General features: G+C 36.8%; 1 protein-coding gene across 50 annotated transcripts in view; it reads left to right on the forward strand.

Moving 5' to 3' along the window:
* Nucleotides 1-3,819: 3,819 nt before the first annotated feature.
* The window catches only part of LOC126978526 (protein Jumonji), a 150,139-nt gene continuing 140,595 nt past the window's right edge, over nucleotides 3,820-13,363 (forward strand). For all 50 annotated transcript variants that reach the window (XM_050827384.1, XM_050827393.1, XM_050827404.1 and 47 more), the window contains exon 1: nucleotides 3,820-4,091. In XM_050827384.1, the coding sequence (XP_050683341.1) occupies nucleotides 4,084-4,091 (8 nt within the window). In that variant the 5' untranslated portion in view covers nucleotides 3,820-4,083. The remainder of the gene's footprint in view (nucleotides 4,092-13,363) is intronic.

Consider the following 13,363-nt stretch of genomic DNA (forward strand, 5'->3'; position numbering starts at 1 on the left):
TGTCGTATGAGGTGACTAAGGGCTTTGTGAAGTGGGAGAGTCACGCTGCCGTCCTATGACAACAGCTCGAACTAGCCAGAATCGTCCGGATTGAGTACCACACACTCACAGAAACCCGGTGTTTGTCTAAAGGAGTGGCCTAGTGCCATTATGTAGTGTAGAAGACCGGAGCTCATCGACCCGTCCTTCCATCAGAATATGACAGCTGTATTTAAAGAGGTTTTAGCCTAGGAGGGTACCGGCTCTACCAGGGTCAGAGAATCCCTCTTCATCGCAGAGCATTGTATCTCGGGCGCTTCTTCGTATTCTGGGAAGGGCAGAGAACTGTGCATTTTCGAAGACAAACGTTACATCAACACCGCGGCACACTGCTCCACGCTTAATGCGGATTTTGCAAAATTATAGGAATCCCCTCCAAATTAAACGCCATCCACATTGACCTTGAGATGATGTAGTTGGCCTTGTTTTACCAAATGGAGAGGAATATATCTCAGCCGAGCAACAAAGCATATTTTTTAACATGTTTCAAAAGGGCTCAGTAAAGGTGCAGTTAAAATTTATTCATGTAAGTGAATAAAATTCCCGCTCTCACCTCTCGACTCGTCACGTCGTACAAGTGCAACGCAAGCACATCTCACTTTAGCATCATACATCGCTGACACCGACTCCAAAAATAACAATAATTGTAATTACATCATATTGTCGTAATAATGTGATTGACTTTTAGTAAGTCTAATATTTATCATTTCATTTTACTCAGGAGAACCCCTAAAAATAATTTTATGATAAGATCAATGACGTTCTATCCATATGGACATATTTTCATTCGCAGTCTGATAAAGGAACGGCAAAAGTGTGCTTAAAGCCAATGTAAACACACTTTTCTCCTTAGTCGTGTTTCAACTGTGTGTCAATCAACAAGCCTAAGTGTGCTATAAACAGTGCTTAAATAATACATTAACAACTCAAAAAAAAGATGGTGTGACTTATCATCGGTAAGATTATTTTTTTTGGAACGAAGTTCTTTACGGCAGGCTTAGAGGATATAGGGATTTTGCTGCGGGACCGAACTGAAAAAAATGTGATAGTAAAACCGTAAGAAAAAGTCCGTGGAAAAAACCGTTAAATGAGACGTGCGCAGGCGCGACAATCGTATACACAAGCACAAACGAGATTGATTAATAAGAATTACTTATAATAATAATAAACTTTTTTTGTAATTATTTCTATTTCTTTGTAATTTTGTTGTCAAACAAAAATAAAGACACATATTTTGTTATTTTAATTGATAATTTGGATTACGTTTTTTTTTTATTTTACGTTATTTATTATTTCCTAAAATACTGAATTTCCTAATACTTTCCTGTACTTAAATAAAAACTAATTTGCAAAATTTAAGAGAAAAATCAAGAAAACATACATAAAATTGAACACGATTATTTTTACAAATTGTGTCGATTCTACATTAGCCGAAGGAACTTCGTTCCTACCTGGTGTCTCACGACACCACATCTTTTACTATTATACTATTATATTTTTATTTTATTGGAACGAAGTTCCTTACGGCAGGCTTGGAGAAGATAGGGATTTTGCTGCGCGACCGAACTGAAAAAAATGTGATAGTAAAACCGTAAGAAAAAATCCGTGGAAAAAAGTGCGTAGAAAAGTGCGTGGAATAAAACCGTTAAATGAGACGTGCGCAGGCGCGACAGTCGCATACACAAGCGAGTAGAATTTGTGTCGATTCTACATTAGCCGAAGGAACTTCGTTCCTACCTGGTGTCTCACGACACCACATCATTTTTATTTTTACTTATTATTAAGTACACTTACTAATTTGTCTGAATAATTTGTGAAGACAGGAAGACACGCCGATAAGGGGTAAAGTTAGAAAGCCATTAAGGGGTTCCATTGATCATCATGTTCGACCACGACAATTACTTGAAAAAATTCGGCAGAATATACTTAATTTGCCCTTAAGAATTGAGGATTTCTGTTACTTTGTGATGAATGCCATGATTTGAAATTAGTCAAACTCTCGTCAATCTACCCTTGAAGTATATCTTTTCCAATAAAAAAAAACATCACAATCGGTTGGCGTGATTTAAGACTTAAATGGTTTTGTTGTGGATGCTATTGTCAGAACTAGACCAAATTATATGAGACTGGACAACACGGGAAGGACCAGGTTTTAAATAGAAAAGGACCATCAAAATCACCCATTCATATTCACCCAGACGAAAGGTCGGGGGTAACAAAAATAAAATTAAATACCGTCGAATTGAAAACCTCCTCTTTTTTGAAGTCGGTTAAAAATGCGGTTGGTAATAATAATAATTCGTAGTATGAATATGTACGACCGATCCCGGTACCAGGCTGTCGAAATCACTATCCCATATGAAGATTGCCTCATGAAAGCTGAGAAAGACAAGTTCAGCAGTTGACTCGACCATCATAGCCCGGATAGTCCTTACGCGGCGGTCTTATAGCCTCGATCAATAATATATTAAAAGGTTCTCGCTTAGCAGTTGGCTCAAAGATCAAATTTTTGTATCTCTCTAATAAAATACTACATTATTTTATACATATTTTTAAAACTTAGATTTATGAAAGAAAATAAATTATGCGAATAGAACTAACAAATAACACAATATATTTCCTGTTCATTATTAGTTCTGACTGTAGTAGATTTTAATAGTTATTGCCTATTATATAATTGATTTTATGAAATTATTTTTGTTACACCATTTTCACTCCCAATCATCTGTTGAGTATGTCACATTATGTCATACGATTTAATTCCGTGAGGGGTAATTATAGTCATAACATTAATATATAGACTACTTCTGTCAAAACTATTGCTATCCAAAAGGGGCACGCGGGTACTACTTCTATAGTGTCAATATTTTATGATTGATTAAATTGTAATATCTTGTATGTACCTATGATGTTGATGGATAACACTGACATGTGTATGTATATATAGATAGAGAGAGATGGTTATTGATTACTCCTTAGTTCTCCCCAGTCCCGGAGGCCCCACTCCCCTCTGGTGATCCGGTGCCCGGTGGGTCGGGTTGCAACTTATTAAAATTAAAAATTGCTAAATTATTATAGTTTTAAGTTTGTACTGAGTACTCATGTTCTACTGCGCATGTATTGTAGGTATAGTCTTTTTCAGTAAAGAATTCCCGCGGTGATTTTTGGAAGTAAATTTCACAGGTCGGCCATTTTGTCGTTCATCGATGCAGTTATCAAGTTCCTTTGTTGTGTTAAATTTTTTTGAACTTAAAACAAAGTAATAAAAGAATACTAGTCATTTGAAACTATTTAATAATAACACGACTCTTACAGAGTCATAATAATGTTAGTTTAAACTTAGTTAGCGTACACCTTCCTTAAAGGCCGGCAACGCTCCTGTGATTCGTCTGGTCAACACAAGAGAATGTGGACAGCGGTGATTACTTAACACCAGGTGACCCGTACGCTCGTTTATCCTCCTATTCCATAAAAAAAGTTATTTGAACTTATTGCATGGGCCATCCGATGAGTGGGTTGGTAGACATTTTGATAAAAATGCCCAAATATACTTTTGACCAGAAATATACTACATGTTTCACTAATCTGAACTATTGTTATAGTAATATTTAATTTAATATTTCTTAATACAATTCAAGAGCTTATATTATGTCATTTAAGTATGCAGGAAATTTTACTATTTGATAAATTACGATAAATGTAAAATATATTTTTTTTTTATTCATAAATGGCAACATTATGTTACGCGAGTACAGCGCTGCGTCTGGGGTTGTTGGGGGCGTTGAAACTAGTGGCGTCGCTGCGCACTAAAATTGATTTGATCAATATTCGTTATTCGTTTATTCTATAGCCCAATCGAATGGCAGTCGGTCCTGAGTGCTGAACGCTTACATTTAGTTATAAACTACCTACCTAATTACTTAAATTAGTATGTCTTTGCCTTTCCTTTGGTATTCTCGTCATCTAAAAATTTAGCTTTTTAGAAATATACTTGCTTTAAAAATAGTGTTAGATCTGCATTGCTGCCATCTTTAAATAACAACAATGAGGAGGTGAGTAATTTCTTTTTGAAATTTGCTATAAATCAGCATCGAGCGTCAATATTTGACTAGACGGCTCATTCAAAAAAACTTAACGTATATTTTTGGTATTTCTTGCGATATATGTTTTTTCTTCACATGCGATGCGTTTTACCAAAAAATGTGTCGTCACTCGTTTTATGTTCTTTTACTTACTTTGATAATTTACAGTCTTTTCAATGTCTGCTAAAATGTTTTCTTTTTCAACAGTAAATTCCATCTTCATACTAGACGCCAGTCGCCGCCGCCATTTTTGTTGAGTGCTTGGCGAGCTAATTTATTCCTGAATACTTAACATCTAAAACCAAAACAACACAACAGTGTGATAATATTTTATGAAAGGTTTATGAATATAATACAAATCTTAGTGAAAAAATATTACGCAGCTAAAGAGTTACATTATACAGCATGTCTAAATAGTTACATTATAATAATATAATTGACAATAGTTCTTCTGAATCCCTAAAGAAAACTTTCAAATGGTATTATTGCTGGTTGACTCATAGTAACCATTTCTATAATTAAAGATTGTGTTAAATGTGACCATGACCACTAACATACTTATTCAGTATTAAACCTTATCCAAGTAAATATAATAGTATTCTAATAAATACTTAAAAAGATTTCAAGGTAAAGATTTACCCCCTTATTCATAATAGTCTGCTAACTTAAAGCATTGCTAATTCTCACTCTATCTTCTATTGACCTAAGTCAGAATGAGAAAAAACACTCTGAAGCGGCTGTTTAAAGTTAGCGGACCATTATGAATAAGGGGGTTAGAATCCATTGGCATGAATTTGAGGGGGGGCGAGGGGTCCCCCTTAACCCTCTCCAGCACTCCCAGGGTGAGGAAACTTCTAGTTTCAGAGAGTTTAGTTTCTGTAAAGGGATTTGGTTTTAAGATCTAGATTCTGTTTTCTGAAATATAACTATAAATACTGGTAGTTGCCCAGCCTGCGGCCGAGCTCATATGTATTCATATTCTAACTTAACCTAACCTACCAATAGTTTCTGGCAAAAGATTTAATATGCTCAACTTTAATTATAAAGGGATCAGGATTTCTTGGTGATAATAAAACTATTTTTTTTTTATAACTGGCTCCGTCCACGGAATGTCGACGATTCGGCCAACATCAAGGTGGAGAGATTTTTTATTTTAATTTGGCTGATTGAAGTAAATAAAGAGCTGATTTAAAAGGGAATGGTCGGTTGATATAGCTGTGGTTTTTTTGTGAACTGAAGAATAGGCAACAAGAGTTAGTATGGTTAGTAATAAACACCCATAACACAACAATATTAACTACCTTGTTAGTATCTAATCTAAGTTTAAGGGAGAAATGTGGGAATATGTCCCTAATAGAAGCGCAGAAAGTATGGAGGATAGAAATTACAATTTTATATTATTGCGGGAGATAAATTTGTAAAGAATCTTTATGAAAGGGGAGTGGCATAAAGTAAGAAGAAAAGGGATGTTGATGGGGCGATGGATATCCTTCGGTCGAAGGTCATTCATATAAAAGAATTGACAATTTAGGGCAATAGAAAAAAATATGTTCAAGAGTACCTTCCTCAAGGCCATATTCACATATAGAATGGTCCCTTACCCGGATCTTGGCCAAAAATACTGGGGAACAGACAAATCCCAAGCGAAGTCGTATGATGACAGAAGTGAAAAGTTTATTTTGTTTATTTTGAGGAAAGAACCAGGGCTTAGAGGGGATAAAGGGTTGGACAGAACTATAGAATTTACCTTTAGTTTGTTTTGTGATTTGCCATAAAGCATTCCATGAATCAACCAGAAAGTGTTTAGACATAGCTCATAGATCTAGAGGAAAACAGTAATTAAATTTTAATGTTCCAGACTGAATTGCGTCTTTAGCGCACGAGTCTGCAATTTCATTGCCAGTTATCCCTAGATGACTAGGTATCCAAGCTAATGCAACTTCTATTCCCATTATGTGACATCTGTACAGGGATGCCTTTGTTCTTAAATTAATTGTGAAGTTGTTTGAAGATTTGAAAGGATTTTTTGTTAGGTCTAACAAGCAGCTTAATGAGTCAGACAAGATTAAAGCCTTGTTGATCTTATGTGATTCAACATATGACACCGCCTCTGACAGGGCAATTGATTCGCCATTAAAGATGGAATTCTGCGGGGGACTTTTGTAATTTAGAATTATATGGAACTTAGGGATCCAAACTGCAGACCCGACCCAGCTATTATTGGATAAATTGGGTGCGTCCATGTACAACATCACCCAATCAGAAGATAGAATAGAATTAAATTTTCTATTGGCTTTTCAGGGCAGTGTTTAGTAATTCCAAAGTCAAAGAAAATTTGAGGTTGGAAAATGAGAGACTGAAATTCTACTTCAAAGACTGGGCATAAGGCTGATTGGTAAATGGGAACTGGAAAGGCTTTAAATTTAGTATAAGAATTAATTAACGGAGGCGAATTTTTATGAGACCAATATAAAGAAGTTTGAATAGTTAGAAACAAAGAGTGCAGAATATCAAGAAGGGGGTGTGCGCTAAATTGGATTACGTTAGTTAGGAATCTATCGGCTAGGTACTGACAGCGAAGGTGAAGGGGTGGGTCTACACACTCCACTTGGAGAGCATTGACGGGAGAACATTTCATAGCACCAGTTATGATTCGTAAGCATTTCGACTGGATTTTCTCTAATTTGGACAGGGCTATTTTGCTACACGGCTTAAGTAGAAAGCTACCGTAATCAAAATGACTACGAACGATAGCATTGTATAAAAGTTTTTGACAAAATGGGTGGGCACCCCAGCGTACCCCCGAAAGGGCCCTCATAACGTTTACACCCCTCTCACATTTCTTAACAATGTACTTCAAGTGGTGAATACCGGAGAGCTTAGAGTCAAGAAAAAGACCTAGGAATTTAACATTATCCTTAAACGGGACTGATTCATCACCTACTGAGTGATGACCGGTATAATGCGTTGTCGGAAAAAAATAACCGCAGTACATTTGGGAACAGAAAGAGTGAGGTTGTGGTCTAAGAGCCATTGATTCAGATAATATAAAGCAAAATTTAAGCAAGATGATGAATAGTTAAAAGAAGATGAGATGGAGTATAGTGCTATATCATCAGCATATTGAAGAATTTTGCAGAATGGGCTAACAGTAAGGGCTAGGACAGAAGTATATATATTATATAGGATAGGACTTAACACCAAACCCTGTGGGAGGCCCTTCCAGACAGTTCGAGGTGGGAGGAGGGTTCCTTGATGGCGGACGGAAATAGAGCGACCCATTAACATATTACAAATGATATTGATCAACCTAACAGGAATACTAAGCTGGTGCATTTTCTGCCTGAGTAGAGGAAGGTGAACGTTGTCATATGCCGCTGAGACATCAAGAAAGACCCCAACAACATGCTCGCTTCTAGAAAATGCTAAACGAATTTCAGAAGTAAGGATGCCTAGGTTGTCCAGCGTACCCTTACCTTTCCTTAAGCCTAGCTGGCTATTAGAAAGGAGATTTTTATTTTCTATTATCCATTCTAATCTGTTTTACCAAATTTTCCATCGTTTTGGCCAGAACTGACGACAGCAATGGGACGACAGGAGGAAGCAACCAATGGGTCCTTGCCAGGTTTAAGGATGGGTATAGTAATTTGTGTTCTCCAAGAATTCGGGATTACACAGGAGGAGTAGAACGAATTGAGAATATTAAGAAGGACTTTTTTGCTAGTGGTAGAGGATTTACAAATGAAGGAATAAGGTATACCATCCGCGCCAGGAGAGGAATCACGAAGGTGATCAAGAACAGATGTTAGTTCGGAGAAGGAAAAGGGATCGTTCATTTTGTCTGAGTCGGAAAGGGTAGAAATCGAATCGGGGGTAAAAAGGCAATCAGACGTAGGAAGGAGCTAGATGGTAAAAGAAGTCATTAATAAAAGAGTTTGGGTCATTGTTTGAAACGTCCGGCATGTCAAAACCTCTACGATACGTTTTTATATTTTTCCAAACGAGGGAAAGGGGGGAACGAGGAGATAAGGATTCACAGAATTGACGCCATCCAAGGGATTTCTTTTTGGAAAGAAGTCTTGATGTGCGAGCAGAAATCTGTTTAAAGGAAATAAAATCTACCATGCTACAAGATGTGGAGAATATTTTCTCAGCTTCTTTTCGCGAGCGGACCATGGCGGAGCATTCAGCATCCCACCAAGGAGGGGAAGAAGTTAATTTTCGGTCAGGATTTTTTATGGGAATTGAAGCATTAGCAGCTTGTAAAATTGACGATATGAACTTCTCATACATCTGGAGACAATTAGATGTTGTTATCTCTGTAAAAGAGTCACTTTCTGAGTCCATAAGCAATGAAAATTGATGCCAATTGGCATTGGCGACTCGGTATTTGAGGAGAGGTTGGGAGGGAGAAAAGGGGGGAGATGGATGGGAATAAGAAATAATAATGGGAAAATGGTCACTACTCAATGAACTTGGTAGCACTAGCCAAGATAAGAGGGAGACTAGAGAAGGAGATGCAAGAGAAAGGTCTGGCACACTGATATTTTGTGCTGGGGAAACTCTACGAGTGGCAGATCCATCATTGAGGATACATAAATTTATGTCATCAAGAAGATCTAAGAGGAACGAGGAAGATGGGTCAATAAAATGAGAACCCCAGATGGTGTGTCGGCAATTAAAATCACCTAATACCACCATGGGGCTAGGTATTGAGGAGAGAATAGTATTTAGTTCGAGAATAGTGTTAGAATTGGGGTGAGGAATATAAACAGAAACAAAAGATATATTAGCAACTCTGGCAGCTACTTTATGTAAACCTGGATTATGTATAGGCACAATAATTTGGGAGAATGTCATACATGTATTAATCAGCAGTGCACAACCTGCCCAACCATCATCTCTGTCATCCCGAAAAAGGCAAGAAAAGCCTGAAATCATAAAATGGGACCCAGGCATGAGCCACGTCTCCGAAATGGCAAGGATAGACAATTTGTGTCGATTAATCAAATATGAGAAATCATGTTTATGACGGCGAAAGCTTCTACAATTCCATTGGAGAATTTGGAGACCTATAGGAGCCATTATTGCGGGAAAGGACTTCAAGTAACTGTTCAACCAGGGCAGATACATTGTTCGGTAAGGCGTCCGAGAATTTGGACAGCATATTAATAAGAGAGCAAAGAAGTAGTTCATCAAGATTATCATTTGGAGTGGGGAGAGGGGTTGATTCTATGGATGGCAATAGCTGCAAGGCACAGCCGTTTGGGTGGGAAGAGGAGGGAGGGGAGATAATATTTTGCTGAGCCTGACGGTCATAGGATTTCCTTAAAACTGGTTTAGGCTTAGCTGGGAGTAAGAATGTCTTCTTGTAAGATGTTGAAGAAGTGCGGGGAGTGGAGGTCGCCGGTTGGAATTGAGAAGTTTGAGGAGTATCGGGGGGGGGGGGGGGGGGGGGGGTGAGGTCTGGAGACCTCAGCATAAAGTCGTCTTGGTTTATTAAACCTGGTGAGAATATTATATATATTATATTATAACAAGTTTAATCGATTTTTGGCGAGCATGTTCGGGGCATTTACTATCGATGGCCATATGACTTCCACCACGACAAAGGAAGCAGGTCATTAGTTGTGCATGAATCTCCGGAATGAGGTTGAGCGCATTTATAACATCGTGGCTGAGATCTGCATTGTTTGGCTATATGTCCAAATCTGCAGCAGTTACGGCATTGAATCGTGGGAAGCTGGTAAAGGGAAACTGGGAGAGGAGCATGGTAGCAATAAACTTTATCGGGTAGGGATTGGCCCAAAAAACTTAGTACCACTGAGTTGGAAGGTACCCATGTGGTAATGCCATCATTCCTAACCTTAACATTTACCCTTCTCGCTCGAATTACCTATCCACAATTTACTGGTAACACTATGCCTTGAATAAGTTCTTCGAGGGACCAATCTGTAGGTATATCGCGGACCCACCCCCATACGAAATATTTGAAAAATCGGAATATACGCAGAATATTTGTTACATTCTAGAATATCCAAGTCTAAGAATTTGTTAGCTTTTTCAGCTGATATAAAATCAACTGAGATCTTATTGCGGCCAAGTTTCTTAATGCCTCCCTCTTTAATACCGGTTATATTATTTTTGTGGAGGAATTGTGCAAATTTAAGGATTTTCAATGCGTATCCCGACGCGGGATCTGGCTCAATTTTAGAGACATATACAGAGAATGAGCCTTTGTCTTCATCAGAGTATTTAAGGTTAGAGTCAGAGTCAAAACCAGGTTTCGAATAAATTGATTGGATCGATTCTGCCGGTGTCCTTATCTTCTTGCCATCAGGTTTAGTTATCTCCATCTCTGCCGTTCATTTCAATTCTCTTGATTTGTCTGGGGGTATCCCCCCCTATCATCAGGCGGCTCCTCAATACTCACTTCCACTTATAATTAGAAAAATACCATATACTTACCTAAAATAGTTATACCACCACCAAAACTACACTAACAATAAAATTCAGATTCAAAACACCACTATCAGCGTTAACAAAAAAATAACCTAAATTCAACAACCTCTCTCAACCACGTGTTGAACCAAAGTCTAAATTTTATTTATACATATGGTTTATTGCATATATTAAATCCATAAAAGGATCCTTTTTGTCTTTTGGGACATTTCTCCTCCACAATAATCAATAATAAAATCAGTAATATTTTCTGTATGATAATAATGTTATTTTCTGTATGATGATAACCTAATTATTATTATTTTATATGAACAGAATCATAAAATATTTCTCATTTGCAATCACTAACTGTCAAAGTCAAACTTCATAAAGAGGTGATGATAACATGTATGAAATATTTAAAAATTTAAAATCCATATCTTCTAAATTAGATGTTTCCTCGCTAAATGAATACCACCATTAGATTCCTGATTTTTTTGTGATATAATAGTAATCTTGTTTTATCAAAAATCGTGCCAATGGATTCTAAACCCCAGCCAATTTCAATATTGCTGAATTAGGTCTAAAGTGTGAGACATTCCATTATTACCAAAGGTGCTATTTAACTTCACAATATATATTTAAAAAATCTAATATACAAAGTACATAGTTCATGTATATTATTTTTTAATCTTATCATTTTGGAGCAAGCTGAGAGTTTGTAAACATCTGTACAGATGAGGTTATTTTGGGGTCATCTTATCACAATTGCCCACTACCACCATTACAGACAAGCACTGACATATAAAAGGCATAAATGCATTTATTTTCTCAAAATTGATTCCTTTTTGATGTCATTTCTAATAACTACTTGATACTACTACCGCTTCGGAAACAAATGGCGCTCTGAGAGAGAAGATGCGGTGCAAGAAACTCTCCCAGCATTCTTTTTTTGCACTTTTTTCAATAAAAAATATACAATACTGTACAGTCATTTCTATCGCTATAAAATAATCACAATCTAGTCCAAGGCTGTCCGATCATTTAGATATTCAGCAGTGGAGTAATAGGATTTACGACAGAGCCATTTTTTATAAAACATTTAAATTTATTTATAGATAATGCCTGAAACAGTGGCTGGGACTTTACTATACAAGTGTATACATTTACCCTTAAAGCTTTTTATGTATCTTATGAAGCCTACTAGAATTAGTTACTAGCAATCCCTTATTTCTAGTGTTATAATAATGAAAATCACTATTAAGAGCAAAAAGGTGACGATTTTTGTGAACGTATATTAAATTTTCATAAATGTATTGAGAATGAACGGTCATAATATTTATTTCTTTAAATTTTTCTTTGAGAGACTGTCTATAACCAAGCTGATATATAGCACGAACAGCTCTCTTTTGCAGAGCAAACACTATATCAATGTCAGCAGCATGACCCCATAGTAAAATACCATACGTCATGATGCTGTGAAAATAACAGAAGTACACTAATCTAGCGGTCGCAACATTAGTGTACTCTCTAATCTTTCTAACTGCATATGCCGCAGAGCTGAATCTATCTGCTAGATGGGCAATATGTGGACCCCACTGAAGCTTTTTATCTAACGTGATACCCAAGAAGACCGTAGTGTCCACAAGTTCCAAACCCTGGTCATTTATAAGTACGTTGGTTTGTACCTCTGCTGTGTTTGGTGTAATGAACCATAAACACGTTGTTTACTGTTTAAGTGCAGATTATTCGTCTCAAACCAACGCACTATCTTTGAGAGTGCTTTGTTTACCTCGTCATCAATATCTGCATGTCGCTTCAATTTAAAAATAAGTGAAGCATCATCAGCAAACAATACAATCTCATGGCTATCATCTACCATAAACAGTAGATCGTTAATATATATAAGAAACAAGAAAGGACCGAGAATAATCCCCGGTGGAACACCTATTCCCACAGGTTTTCCCAAAGACCATTTGCATCGACTATCTGAACTCTTTCGCATAAATATGCGCTATTTTTCACTCCATAATGCTTTAGTCTTAGGAGTAAAGTTTCATGGTGGATGCAGTCAAATGCTTTGGACAAATCACAAAAAATGCCCAATGCATCCTGTGACTCTACCCGGGCGTCAAAGATGTGCTCAATGAGTCTAGTACCCGCATTAATTATTGATAAGCCCCTAATGAAACCAAATTGATATTTGTTCATTAATTTACTAAAAAGCATTTGTAGCTGTTGAAGCAAAAGTTTTTCAAAAATTTTACTAAAAACAGGCAGCACTGAAATTGGTCTGAAATTAGCAGGGTCAAAAGAACTGCTCGATTTAAACAAAGGTATAACTTTGCTGTATTTCATGAGGTCAGGGAACACACCCTCATCTATGCATTCATTAAATATTATTGCTAATTCAGGTGCTATAATGTCAAGTATGTATTTTACAATATTAGTAGAATGGCCCCATAGCTCTTTTGTATTTATTAATTTGAAGATTTTTCTTATATCGCTACCTGTAACATACCTAAAATTTCAAATCAGTGGAAGATACTGGTACATGTAATTTAAGCATATCATATGCTGCTTTTGGTGAAGAGTAAAGGTCTTTGGTCGTGACAATCTGGATTTCGGAGAAGTATTTATCAAACTCATTTGCAATTTCTATTTCCGAATTTATAACCCGATTATTAATATTTAAACAGATAGAGGTGTTGCGGCAATTCGATCTACCAGTTTCATTGCTAATTACACTCCAAGTCGCTTTTACTTTCTTATTATTGTTTTTAATTTTATCTGCAATGATA

This window comes from Leptidea sinapis, chromosome Z, assembly GCF_905404315.1.
Source record: "Leptidea sinapis chromosome Z, ilLepSina1.1, whole genome shotgun sequence".
NCBI classification, from domain to species: Eukaryota; Metazoa; Arthropoda; class Insecta; order Lepidoptera; family Pieridae; genus Leptidea; species Leptidea sinapis.